The 12,868-nt window shown below is 57.2% G+C and overlaps 6 protein-coding genes across 6 annotated transcripts; 2 read left to right on the top strand and 4 right to left on the bottom strand.

Annotated features, from left to right (window-relative positions):
- Positions 1-166: 166 nt before the first annotated feature.
- SCHCODRAFT_02489321 (uncharacterized protein) lies at positions 167-2,253 on the top strand (the record flags this gene model as incomplete). Its single annotated transcript, XM_003037515.1, has 10 exons — positions 167-300; positions 400-520; positions 583-741; positions 800-896; positions 948-1,087; positions 1,218-1,369; positions 1,462-1,579; positions 1,665-1,691; positions 1,935-2,058; positions 2,156-2,253. 10 exons carry the CDS (start codon positions 167-169, stop codon positions 2,251-2,253), a joined length of 1,170 nt encoding a protein of 389 aa, XP_003037561.1.
- Positions 2,254-3,719: 1,466 nt separating this feature from the next.
- On the bottom strand, positions 3,720-4,268 carry SCHCODRAFT_02469087 (uncharacterized protein; the record flags this gene model as incomplete). Its single annotated transcript, XM_050342678.1, has 1 exon — positions 3,720-4,268. A coding segment is annotated over one exon (549 nt), but the record flags the coding sequence as incomplete, so codon positions are not given.
- A 92-nt stretch (positions 4,269-4,360) lies between these two features.
- On the bottom strand, positions 4,361-5,280 carry SCHCODRAFT_02528059 (DnaJ-domain-containing protein). The gene is made up of 3 exons (XM_003038859.2): positions 5,136-5,280; positions 4,797-5,085; positions 4,361-4,749 (listed from the first exon to the last, which is right to left on the bottom strand). The coding sequence occupies exons 1-3, from the start codon at positions 5,228-5,230 to the stop codon at positions 4,498-4,500; spliced, it is 636 nt and encodes a 211-aa protein (XP_003038905.1). The 5' UTR covers positions 5,231-5,280; the 3' UTR covers positions 4,361-4,497.
- Positions 5,281-5,912: 632 nt separating this feature from the next.
- SCHCODRAFT_01209352 (uncharacterized protein) lies at positions 5,913-7,575 on the top strand (the record flags this gene model as incomplete). Its single annotated transcript, XM_050341244.1, has 5 exons — positions 5,913-6,061; positions 6,114-6,155; positions 6,207-6,386; positions 6,446-7,288; positions 7,340-7,575. Exons 1-5 carry the CDS (start codon positions 5,983-5,985, stop codon positions 7,573-7,575), a joined length of 1,380 nt encoding a protein of 459 aa, XP_050202084.1. The 5' UTR covers positions 5,913-5,982.
- A 918-nt stretch (positions 7,576-8,493) lies between these two features.
- Positions 8,494-9,657, bottom strand: SCHCODRAFT_02487571 (uncharacterized protein; the record flags this gene model as incomplete). The annotated part of the gene is made up of 2 exons (XM_003038860.2): positions 8,494-9,411; positions 9,463-9,657. The coding sequence occupies 2 exons, from the start codon at positions 9,655-9,657 to the stop codon at positions 8,494-8,496; spliced, it is 1,113 nt and encodes a 370-aa protein (XP_003038906.1).
- A 531-nt stretch (positions 9,658-10,188) lies between these two features.
- Positions 10,189-12,742, bottom strand: SCHCODRAFT_02743998 (uncharacterized protein; the record flags this gene model as incomplete). Its single annotated transcript, XM_050347177.1, has 5 exons — positions 10,189-11,094; positions 11,153-11,331; positions 11,382-11,955; positions 12,004-12,153; positions 12,209-12,742. 5 exons carry the CDS (start codon positions 12,740-12,742, stop codon positions 10,189-10,191), a joined length of 2,343 nt encoding a protein of 780 aa, XP_050202083.1.
- Between the last annotated feature and the right edge of the window lie 126 nt (positions 12,743-12,868).

Below are 12,868 nucleotides of genomic sequence, written 5' to 3'. Positions count from 1 at the left end.
TGAGCTCGTCACGGTCGAGCCCTGGCGGCTCTCACATCTTTCCCTCGTTTCCCTTTACTCGACTGCACCGACCGCCGCGAATCACTCCTTTTCGCGCCCGGGCACAGCGATGCAGGCTCATCGTGTTCTCGAGGCTCATTGCGTTCCCAAGGCGCATCGCGTTCCCATGCTCCTGCTGCGCACGCTGCTGGGGCTGCTGCTGCTAAGCCTGGCCAGCCCGGCCGCGGCCTTCTCGCAGCTTGTGAACGGACAGAGCTTCACGTTCGGCCTGTCGATCATAGACGCTCCTTTCCCTAACAGGTATGTGGATTATACCCTGAGTTGTGAAGTACGACTGACGAACGTTCTACCGTCCCATCGCCTATTCTCTTTGGACCAACCCTATGATCGTCAACACAGTCCCTACACAGTCGGCAGCCAACTCCCCATCGCCATTGAGGTTCGCGTCCCCTCCATGATCCTCTCATCCTCATCCGCACCGCACAATCCCCGTATCCTCACATCAGACATTGACCTTACCGTAAGTAGGTCTCGGGCAATGGTCGCATCCCCCTCGACGGCACCTTCCCCGGCTCCGACCAGCCCACTCGCTTCGACCTCCTCGAGATCTACATGGTATCCGCGGAAACAGGAATGAACTATACCGTGTCCAGCGGACCTGGCCTGCTGGAGAACGAGGACGGCAGCGTGCGCCACCTGAACTGGCCGATCCCTACGTGCACGAAGGGCGGGAACTATAATGTGCGTGGTGCAACCGGATATGCGTATACAAGGGGCTAATGATGAACGGCTATGATAGCTCACGTTCTACGAGTCGTCGCACGTCAATGACACAGCGTACTTCATTATCACGCCCATCGGCGTGACTATCAACGAGGGGGATAAGCACTCGGACAGTGAGTACCTCCAGGCCACGGCTAGTCAAATGGTTGATTGACCCCGCGCAGGCGACGACGAGAAGTGCAAGGCCATGACGAACGATCTGCAGCCTCAGCCGCAGGACGATGCGCCACTGCCACAGATCCCCTTCCTGCCGGACGATCCTATGCCTATCGAGACGAAGGTTCCCGACTCGACGAGAGCTCAGGTGCGTTGCGATGTCGTCCTCGATAAGTCCCGGACTGTGCTCCCCTGTTCCGGACTGTGCCCCCTCAGTAGCGCCGTGGCTTATGAAGTGATTGGCCGAAGTCGCAATACTGGTATTTACTCTCCCACAGCCCACACCGACCATCTACACCGTCACCGTCGTCGAGTCAGGCGCGACCATCACCTTCCCGACCGTGACGGAGACTCCGATGCCCGTCACGGTCGTCGTCGTGCAGGAAACTACGATCACGACGACGCAGAATGGCGAGCCGGTGACCTCGACGTGCGTATTCTATGGCATGCTTCTCTCTGCATTCGTCTCGAGGCCTCTAGTGATGCGCCCACACCTCCCTCGATGCTGACTTCCCTCCCCAGGGTCACCGCGATGTATACCACAACCGGCATGGCGGGCGACGGCGGAGACCTTGAGGGCTTCTTCCCGGTCAATGGCGCGCTAGGTGATGTACGAACATGGACAGGCTGGAGCGGTTCGGTGTGTATGGCTATACTTGTAGGAGCGCTACTCACTGTTTGAAATCGTATGGACGCTCGCCTTACACATTATCTTTGACCCCCAGGTCGTGTTCGTCCAGGGCGACGCTTCAGTTAGTGCGGATGAGGATCAACGTCGTATTCCACTCAGGCAATTTCAACCGAGTGCAAGCCAAGGATCACAAGAACACAAGTTACAGCTCAGATCAGGCTAAGAGCGGACGTTGAGTACGCGGGCCCATGCAACTTCAAGTCTTCGACTTTTTGGGTCGTCCACCAGTTCCCCGCGTCACCCCTTTCAGCCTCGGTGTCCAAGGTACCCCCTTGCAGTCGGTAATCTTCACGCCATGCTCCAGCAAGCGCTCGGCGACCTTGACAACCTTGCTCTTCTTGATCTCGCGCCTAACGAAGTGATCCAGCATGAGACGGTTAAGGATGACAGTCGGACGGACGCACTCAGTGGCGGGCCAGGAGAGAAAAGTAAAGTTGATTTCTTGCAGGGCGGGGTACAGCGAATAGTCCAGACCTTCGAAGAAATCCGTGCAAACATCGTGACTTAGTGTGTGTCAGTGCGTAGGTAGGATATTGCGGAACGAACGGGACGCACTGTGCTCGATTCGCACAGATGATCTTCGCAAGCTTGCGATGTGGCGTCCGGCTGCCGGCGGTCGTTGAGAACTACGATCATGTCAGAGGAGTGGCGACGAGTAAAGTAGGCCCGCACAGTCATGATATAACCATTCAGTCGCAGTAAGGTCGCATTAGGGCAAAACGAGACTACGCGCGCATCGAATATGCCATGAAGCTCAAGCTCCTGGACCCGGCCCCCGATTGCCTCCACGAGAAGCCTTCGAGCTCTCTGCTCGGAAGGGTCTCCCCGTAAGTCCACTGTAATTTTGCGCAAGTTATCGAAGCTGCTTGCGATTCAGCGTCGACTCTGTAGTACTCATGGACGCTGTAAGCTTACCGCATCTTTCGAGCGACCTTTATAAACGATTCTCCGCAATGGGTTACGTCGAGCATTGTTAGCGCGGGCATAGACGCGTTCCTTGGCATCTTCTGAACATCGAAATCGGCCGAAGACCTGAACCGGAGGGTATGCAGACGGGTGAAGCGCGCAAGGGGAGAGAGATCAAAAGCTCCTGTCCCCGAGAACTCGACACCCACGAGTTCACGCAGAGTAGACTGGCTAGCATCTGCTAGCTGTGCGAGCTCGCTTGAATGAATAGGAAGACTGCCCCATCCGCCTTTGAGACGTTCGAGGTTTTTGAGACGACGCAAAATGGGACCCAGCTCCATTGGACTTTCCACATCTTCATCTGTCTCATCGTCATCGTCGTCGATTTCGCAGATCACCAGCGTCTTGACATAGTCGGCATGCTCTGGAAACGCCTGTAGATGGCATGCAAATTTTCGAATTCGGTCCTGGCCATACAGGCGCACTTCCTCATACACCACTGGAAGCCCGGCATTCTGACGTTTATTGTCAGCTACAGTTTCCCAGGCGCACCAAGCACTCACATAGAATGCCTTGCAGACAAGCAGCAGATTGCGTTTTGTCTCCCCTGACACATCGCCATAGCTAGACGCGTATATGTGCATGACATATCTCAAAATTTGGGCCCATATCTTGTCAGCGACGTCGTTCGGAGCTGATGCTAGGGGCCTGAAGAACGGATCCGCAGGCATGGCAGCCAGTCGTCGCCGTTCAGGTTTTGCGCAGCCGCTATATAGTTTCGCCGGTCAGCGTCAGACGACACGATCGAGGAGCAACGCTTACTACCTTCCCCCATCATCCTCAAGTTTCCGCTTCAACTTCAGCTTCTCACGCACGTGCGCAGGCTGTTGCTCTAACTGCTTCTGCAAGGTGCCCCATGCATAAGTGCCCCATGCATAGGTGCCCCATGCAGAGCTGGAACCATCGAATGCAAGTATGACCTCCTGCACAGAGGCTATATCACAAAAAGTACGGTGGGTGTGGGTTATGATTGATGCTGCCTGTAACAAGACGATTTCGACGCTCTTCGACCCCGTCCGAAGAGCTTTGGCGAGCTCGTGGAGGTATTCTTCGCGGAGGTATCGACAATCGATGCTACGCTGCATGAAGTCATTAGACATCGACAAGCGATAGCACCATATCCACTAACCAGTTTATCCCAAGTGGGAACCGCGGTGAACAAAGCTGCAAGGAGCTTCGCCATGTTGCTGTTCACCTTCGCGCGAACTTCGGGAGAGTGCAGGAACACAAGAGTCGTTGGATTCAGGAGACTGAGGCAGGACACAATTCCGCTGGCGCTGTCGTCGCTGTACAGAACTGTCGTCAGACAGACGTCCGTGAGGTTTGGCCCGCACTTCTCCAGAATCTGTTGCATGCAAGGTCCGAAGCCACCCTCGACCCGCAGCTTTCTGACCCAGCGTGCGAGGTCTGGATTGGACTTGAAGGCCGCTGCCAATGCTCGAGCCTGAGCCTTCGAGCGAAGGATGACATCGTGGTAGAGAAGTGGCGTGCCGACGCGACACCAGTTCTTGCTGACGAGCAGCAGCGACGAGGTCTTGTAGTTGTTCACATAAGTGGAGAAAGGCGAGCGGCCTGAGGGGTTGCGAAAGAGAGCGTCAGGAATAGCGAAAGCTGGCTCGAGGATCTCTTTGAGCAATTCATCTGGCAGTTCGGACATGGTGGGAGGGAGGAGGTGGCGTTCCGGCCACCGGTGGCACCAACGCTTTTTCGGAATATCGGTGCGGGGGTCCGATTGTGGGCCGGCCGCGCGTTCGACTGCGACTTGCTGGGCAGAAATGGTGCATGATTCAGTGCGCTTGTACATTCGCTTGGACTATAGGTAAAACTCAACGACAACTACTGCGTACATGGTTTGCAAATAAGAAAGAAAGATGAATGCAGCGAGTCCCAACAACCAACATCTAACCTAGAGAGCCTAAAACCTTCATCGCAAGGGCACGCAGAATCTCAGCCTTCTGCTGACCACCGAGCTGACCAAATACAGCGGCGACGCTCTTGCCCTTGGCGTCTCGAATGGCGCCTAGTCGATTGCCCGCAACGGCGCCGAGACCCATACCAGGAAGGTTGGCGACGATGAAGCCAATACCGCCCCCGCAGACGGTGCCTACGTAGGTCCACCATGGTACTCTCTTCTGAACCTCCGGACGCAGAAGCTGTGACGGTGTCAGGCGACTTCTTGTGAGAACGCGGGGCGACGCACCTCCTCGAACACGTCCGCAAAGGTGCCCTCTGCGTCTGGCCGCTCTGGCTGTGGAGCCGCACGCTCAGAGCCTCCGCCAAACATATTCGAAAACTGAGCGAAGAAGTTGTTCGACGAGGATGGGTCCTCCGTCTTCTCGTCGAATGATCGTGACGAGTACAGCGCGTCGTACTCCCTGCGGCGTGACGCGTCGGACAACACGTAGTATGCGTCTGCAACTGCTTGGAAGCGCTCTGTTGCACGCCTCCTCTCCGTGTCCGTTGCATTCGCCAAGCGGTCTGGGTGAGTCCTACGGATGCATGGTCAGAAAGGTCGGGAGAGGGGAATGTTGACACGTACTTCAAAGACTCCTTCTTGTACGCTTGTCTTATCTCATCTGCTGTAGCAGACTTCTGTATGTTCAGGATCCTGTAGTAATCGGGGAAAGAGGTCATGGTGGTTGGGAAGAAGATGGGCGTTGTCGAGCAAGGAGCGACGCCCCTTGGCCACGGTGGCGCGCAGCCAGGCACTGACGTCACGCAAAGGCCGGTCCGACGACCCGTACACGTGCGCACGGGATTAAACAGGCTATGCCCGGCCATTATTTCTGAACTGAACCATCACCATCGGTATCGTGCACGGAATGTACTGCAATCCTCCTTACTCATCTATCCTCGCGCAACCGCCTTTTCGTAAAACGGATGGTGCGCGATCATGCATGCGAACAATTACACCCGCGAGACCTCCGTCAAGCTTTTCTGGTTCACGTACTTCAGGCCCCTAGTCACGAACGTGTCTCTTCTCAATATATGGAAGTGATATCCTCTGTGCTCTCCCCTACCAGCATCGTCCAGGTCGACCGTCTGCAAAGATGAACACACAGCACGTGAGATGCACGTGAGAGTCACGCAAATGGCTGTTGAATTCTTGTGTCTGAGGCCTGGGAAAGCTCTGTCTTTATCGCCAAAGCGTCGTCTCCATTCATGACTTTCCAGCAACTACCACCAAGAAACTCATTCGATGTGTAATTTACAATAGTTTTTTCAAGCCTTCCCTTGAGGTCATCGGACCTCGGGCCGTAATGACATGCACGATGCATGATCGGGCTTCCGTACCTCTTGCATTCACCCGTCTTCTCAACGCCTTCCCGACAATTCTCACTTACCTCACTCGGGACCCAAGGGAAACACGTCGGAGGACGAATCCCATGGACGAAAGCGCGAGCAAACGACGCGCGTCCAGCGTCCCCGCTCCGCGGAGCAAGCGGAAGCTTTCCCTCGTACTCGGTGAGCGCTAGCGAGCACGGATCCTCCCGAGGTATCTAATCTTCCCGCATAGACTATGTCGAGGTCCCCCCTCTACCAGCGCGAAAGCGGCAGAGTGCGTAGGTCTTCGCTAGCTCGTGGTGCACGACTGAGCGATCGTCTGCAGAATATGAGGCGGCGGCCTCTGTAGAGCCCAGGCAGACGAGATCGAGGACAGAAAAGTCGCCTGCGAGGGCTGCGAAGAACAATGGGGCAACGGGCAGAGTGTCGACTCCGTCAAAAGCCGCGTCAAGAAATGTGGAGAAGGACGTGCAGAGACCGCCCCCAAAGCGCGGGCGGCGTGCATGTGAGTGATCACCCCTTACCTCCATGAACGCCGTCTGAACGACTCCGCGCTACGCATAGCCGTATCCGGCCCCGCACCTAACACTCGCCTTGCGCAACTCGACATCGCTCCCAAACCAAAGTGCCTCCCACCACGCAGTCGATTCCAGAGCGTCAGTCCATTGGATAAACAACCTTCCTTATGTGCGGCGTCCAGTCTCCAAGGGGCTGTGGAGACCATTTCTCCAGATACAGCAGAGGGCGCCCAATCCGATCAAGAACGAGAACAGAACGCCAGCGATAACCTGGAATCGAGGGGAAGCCGATTCTCACCTGAATCGACCAGTGCAGCGGCTGAACAGCAAGAACCAGCTATACACGAAGACGAAGGGATCGAAACTACGAACCAACCATCGATGACTTCCCCCCGCATATCTCTGGCTGCGCAGATTGACTTGACGCCTACGCAAGACACGAGCTTGACCGAGGACGATGAGCGGCTTTGTGGGACATCCGCCGGCCCAGACCCTGACGGCGCACCCCCACCTACTGACCAGGAGATTGCCCGTCTGCCTCCACCGCCTGTCCTGCCTCCGACTCCCCCTGCAAGCAGTCATGCCGAGTACCCGCGAACTCAGCCGCCGGCCCCTGCGTCACTCGCACCAATCCCCATGAACCCTGCGGTCGCACAATATCCTTCGATTGCACATATTCCCAGGGTCCCGCTACCTCCACCGCTCGAGGAATACGTGCCATCACGCCCGTCGAAAGCAAAGACGCGCACCCCTGCTCGTCCTTTGCAGAAGGCCAAAACGGAAAGCAGCCTCGACAGCGTCCACCTGAACGACTTCGCGCTCGACTTTGCAATGCTCCTCCCCGAATATGACGGCTTCCTCACCTCCGGTGCGCGGCATATCATCCATCGTGAGCATTCGCGTGCCATTCTCTCTCTTCGCTCGCTCATCTTCGCCCCAGACATGCACCACACCCTCGCGCTCGAATCCATCGCCCGCCGGCGGCTCGAAGACCAGCTCTCGACCGAGATCTCCCTTCGCTGCGCCGTCGAGCGCGAGGCCGAGCGCCTGCGCGCCGAGCTGGCGGAGCTGCAGGAGGAGGCGGAGGAGCGGAGGGCGCGCAAGCAGGCGAGGCGCGAGCGGAGGGCGGCCGGAATTGCTGCGTCCCAGAGGTCAGAGGCGACGTCGGAGGGGTGAGAACGTCCCAGGGGTGAAATGGAGGAGGCGGGAGCCGATGGAGGACTTGGTGAAGATGGCCGATGCTTCCTGGACAACCTACCTCCACATTTCTTGATGACATACTTACGAATCTTGGACGCCCCACACTACTACCACATCGCATCGCATTTCTTGCACCTTATATCATCGCAAATCAAGCACCAACAACCACCTCCTTCTCCCAATTCTTTCTACCCCAAACGTACCGTACGACAACGACGAGAACAAGACATTACACCGAGCAGGTAGGTACAGTAAAGACGGCGGCGCATAGAGGCCCGTCGACAGGATTGACGCGAGACGTAGCGCGTCCACATGATGAATGCGAAACGTAGCGCGTCGACAACGATGAACACAATATGTATGTATGCAATAAGTTTGTCTGGATGCATGGATGAATGGCAGAAGCAGTGTTCCGTATGTATGTGCGCGTCGTCGCAAGAGGGCGGCGCAGGTTATGTGTATGTAGGTATGGATGCGATGCAACCCGGTACGTCCGCGTAAGATGCAAGCGGCGGGCTCATGAGATGCAAGCGACGGGCTCATATGAGATGCAAGCGACGGCTCGTATGATATGCAGACGATGGGCTCGCATGAGATGCAAGCAAGCAAACAAGCAATTTTCCGGTGATACAGGGCACGAAACACGGGATCGCCGAAGTGAATGAGAAACTGGGAGCAGTATCCTTTTCCGGGCAGTGTCTATCCACGCCAAATGTTTTCCACAGATCAGAGACCAGGGCAGGGAGCAGTGGCGCATGCGTGCAACCACCTTCACCTAGAGCGAGAAAGTTGGTACAAGGGAGAGCGGGGGGAGGCATTGCTCTCAGTGCGCGCGTTCGGCTACAGGGGGCACGTCCACCCTAGGAAGCGCCCACACATCCCTACGAGGCGGGCTCACCCCCAGTAGCTGTCACCGTAGGGATCGCGCTCGCCCTCAGAGATATCGCGCAGCGCCGCGTAGTCCGCGACGCCGATGCCGTGCTCCATGGCGAGTGTGAGCGCGGCCAGCGCCTTCTCCGAGCGCGTGGAGGGGAGGGGCTGACATTCGACGGGCGGGGACGATCGGATCGACGACGCTGAGGAGCGGAGGGATGGCGTAGAAGATCGCAGCGACGAGGACGCCGATGAGTCCGTCTCGCCGTCCGCGCTAGGCAGTCCGGGCATCGTCTCCGCATTATATAGACCAGGGAGGGTCGAGCACGCCGTGCCGACGTCGATTTCGATATCGTCGTCCTCTTCGTCGGATGGAAAGGCGGACGACGAGTCGCACGAGGGCGCGGCCGGCGAGGAGTATCCGCTGCTCCTCTCCGGGAATGTGCCACTGGGAGAAGCGGCGCGCATGCGCTTGCGCCGCGGGTTTCCGCCGAACGGGTCCGCTCTCTCGCCGCTGGATACATACACGTCGTCGTCATCGTCGTCAGAGGGATCCGCAGAGAAGGTATGACGCGACGAGGAATGGCAGGCGCGTTTGCGTCCGCGGTGACGGGGCTCGACGACGGGCGATGTGTTGAGAGAAGGGAGCGCACGCAGCTGCTCGAGCTCGCGCATGCGCTGCACAAAGCGCTCGTTGCTCTCGGCGACACTGCGGTGGAGGTCGGAGTATGCCTCGGATCGGAGGCGGCTAAGATCCGGCTCGCTGAGCATCTCGCACTCGCTGTCCATGGACACCGACCCATTCGTGCGCGTGCGCGATCGCGCCGCCGACGATCCTCCCAGCTGGAAGTCGGCAGCTGAAGTCGCTAGCGAGGGCCTAATAAAGCGCCCGGACGATGCTGGCGATGGAGGCGGGGCTCCCGAGTCTGGGGTCGGGCTCTGAAGTGGAAATCAGTACATCCCGCCAGTGGGAGGGAGCAGGGGACGTACCGGGAGGCCCTGCTTGCGCTTTGTCCCCTTGCGCCACGAGTTCACGTTCCACTTGCCCGATACCATGGATGCACGGTCGAATCGCCCTGGCGCCAGCGATGGCTGCTCGGCATTTTTGTGTGCAGCGAGATGGCCAGATGGCGAGGCCGATTGGGATCTCCTGCGAGAGCTTTCGGCGAATAGCAGTGAATCCATCGATGCGAACAGATCTCGACGGTAGTGGGATCTTTGCGACAAGTGCAGCGGCGAAGGCAAGAAGCAAGGGAAAGCGCGACTCTTATGGGAAGAGGCAAGCTACCGAATGTCACTGCTTCGTGACATAAGTTTGTCATTTCACGTGCGCTAATGTGGGGCTCCGAGCTTGATTGCTGTTTCCCCGCCATGTTTTGCGCCTGGATATTCGGCCTCGTCTCACCTGGGTCTCGCCAATTCACCTTAGCGCTTGAATCTACCGATCCGGTCTGCGCCGTCGTATGCGGCAGTTGGCACGCGTCAACGTCTGTCACACGCGCTCAACAATGATCATTCCACGATCACGGGATCGTGTTATGTGGTCACGCGCGGTTGAACTTCAGGATGAGAGCGGGTAAGCGCTTAGATCTGGCTGGAGGATCCAGTCAACACGTCCTTGGGTATAGTACAAAAATAGTCTATCTACGATGTGTGCCTACCAATACTATTGCTCAGCGATACTTTCTCGCCATCTCCAGCATTACAGTAGTCAGTTCATCTATTGTTTCGTGCCACTAAACGCGCGGACCGACGAAGCGCCTGCCGGCCGCTTTCCGCTTGGTGGACCTTTGTCCGCTTATGCGTTTGGAGCGGGGTGTCAGGCGGGGCCCTAGTCCGCAAGCGCTTCGGGCGACGTGGCAAAGCCGCTTCCTCATCTGGCGCTTTGCGCTTGGTCGTCCTCGGCTGATGGTTGTCCTGCTCATCCCGATCCTCGTCTTGCTCTTCCTCGTCAACGTTCATAGCCTCGCATGCGGAGCCCTCGGAAGGCGTTATGTCAGGCTCTGCAAATATTTTGCCCGTGCAAAGGTCGACTCGCCCGAGCGGCACGAAGGCGTCCTGACCCTCGACGTCGGCGTAGTACCGCGATATCGTCTGGAAGACCGCACGCACGTCGTCGTAGATCTTCGCATGCTCGTCGAACAGTTCCTTCGGCATGCGCTTCTGAGCACCATCGTCGTCGAACTGATAACCATCATAGTCAATCCGCTTCTCCACGGCCTCATGGACGCCCGTGAGATCGATGAGGAGGCTCGGAAGTCTGGTCAGAGGGGAGTCGTCACCATGAATTTTGCGAAGCAGCGACTCGACCTCCTTCCATGAGGGAGCCTTCAACAGAAACATGGTCCGTTCCCATGTCGCTGGCGTCGAATGGGGGAACAGATCATTGCATCGGCGCTCCAACGACACCAACGTCGAGGAGGGGTCCTCACAAAACTTCGTCGAGAGCAATCGGCGAGGCACGTAGCACATAGCGAACTCGAGGGCCATCCAGAGGGTAGACTCGAGATCATGGAGAGGGTTTTGCACGAAATACGTGTCGGCCAGCTTGATCTTCTTGCTTCCCTGTGTGAACATGTGCCTGTCATTCAGTGCTTCGAAGGCCATGTATCTCATTGTTCCCTGTTTTGTTGCAATGAGTACATGGAGCATAGCGAGCGATGGGGGATGTATGGCGCACCGCTACAAACTCCTGCGGAGAGATCTTGGAGTATTCTCGACACCACTCGAGGTCAGCGAGATGCGCCATGTAGCGCTCACACAAGGGCCCGGTGGACGTCTCAGAGAGGCGTCGTACCATGATATTGCCTGGGCTGATATCGCGATGCATCCAGCCGATGCGACGGAACCAATCGAGCACTGCGAGCCATCAGCCTTTGCGATTGTTGCCAGAGAGTGAAGACAAGTACCAAATACGGCCTTGTCGAGGGCGAAAAAGAAGACCGCAGGATCGCGAATCTTGTACAGATCGACACAGACATGTCGGAAGAGTGTTCGACGGTGCTTGCGACCCAGTAGCTTGAGCTCTTCCCTTTCGACGACGCCTTCGGCTTCGATTTGCATGAAATGTCGCGAGACTTCGTCCAGCTCCTCCTTCGACTGTGTACATGCCTGAAGAGCGCGCTTCAAAGCCTGTTGGTCTTCCGTTTCCAGATTGATGCCCTCGTCGTCCAGAAGCCAGCAGTCGCGCAGAACATACACCTGCTTGTCCTCTCTGGAGAATGTGTCGGCTTTGCCCTTCTCCGTCACGCGCTTGACCTTGTAGACACGCAGGGCGCCATGCCCGAGCGACGCGGTGCAGCTCTCATACAATGTGTCGATCGTCTGATACGTGCGGACAGTGTTGTCGCTTTGAGGAATGTCAAACTGGTATTGCCACCGCTTCGTCTTGTCGGCGACGCGGGCGACGGTCTGATCGAAGCCGAGTTGGTGTTCGGTGGCGAAGGAGACGAACAAGATCCATTGGATGAGCTCTTCTTTACTCTGGCGGCCGTCAGTCAACGAAGATGCGCTGGGGAGAAAGCCGCGCACCGTATGAATGTCGAACATCTCGGTGACGACCGAGAGCGAACGAGAGTGGCACCAGAGGCGCGCCTGCGTGCCCTCGATGGTGATCGCAAAGTGGAACTTCCGACGGATGTCGGCGTAGAGATACTGTCCCGCAGCGGCGCAGGTCTTGTACTGTAGTTTCCGAACGTCAGGATCAAAGAGGCCCACCATCGTTTCCCCCACTCACGCTTGGGTCGAGGTACGTGCTTCCGCACTTGGCTTTGATCTGCCATGAAGACACCACGTCGGCCGTGTTGATGAGGCGCTTGTGCCTCCGAGATTGAATGCGGTTGCAACAGGCATTGCCCGAGCGAGCGCCGGGCACGTACGTGGACTCACGTAGATGGTGAAGGGCATCAACATGAAAGGACTCGGGGTCATGGGTACCGGCGCCGGGTACCTCGCGCAACTCCTCATACTGAGATCGGCTTTCGAACAGAGTCGTCCTTTTGTCCGTTGAGAAGCGACCGGAGGGGCATGTAGCAGCGGCCTTGAGCACAGCATTGACGACCTTGACGAGAGAAGTCTTGTATGCGCTATCGGCCATGAGCCCCTCTTGTGGCTTCAGACTGCTCCATTTCCCGCATTTTATATGACCTTCACTTCTCAGGCGCTTGAGTATGTCCCTCATGTCTCGAGAGGAGACGCGTTGGTAGCCAAGAGGTCCGACGTAGGTCTGCCAGAAGTCCTCGACGGAGGTTTCGTGGGTTGGTGTGCGCATGGTGCCGATGTGGTTGTCTTCTGGCTGTGGGGAGAGCGCAAAGGGGAAGCAGAGCAAACAGAGGGCACTGTGGAGGATAGGAAAGGTCTATGAAAGTTGAGGACAAGAACAATGGACGCGCAAGGG

Source organism: Schizophyllum commune (assembly GCF_000143185.2).
Source record: "Schizophyllum commune H4-8 unplaced genomic scaffold SCHCOscaffold_2, whole genome shotgun sequence".
Taxonomy (NCBI): domain Eukaryota; kingdom Fungi; phylum Basidiomycota; class Agaricomycetes; order Agaricales; family Schizophyllaceae; genus Schizophyllum; species Schizophyllum commune.
Note: the sequence above shows the minus strand (reverse complement) of the source record. Positions and strands in the feature narration are given on the sequence as shown.

Excerpts from the sequence above, each read along its gene's own strand:
- SCHCODRAFT_02528059 (XM_003038859.2), bottom strand. The coding sequence starts at position 5,230 with ATGACCTCTTTCCCCGATTACTACAGGATCCTGAACATACAGAAGTCT. Across the intron at positions 5,086-5,135 it reads TACAAGAAGGAGTCTTTGAA|GACTCACCCAGACCGCTTGG; the intron begins GTACGTGTCAAC and ends ATGCATCCGTAG. Across the intron at positions 4,750-4,796 it reads TTGCGGACGTGTTCGAGGAG|CTTCTGCGTCCGGAGGTTCA; the intron begins GTGCGTCGCCCC and ends ACACCGTCACAG.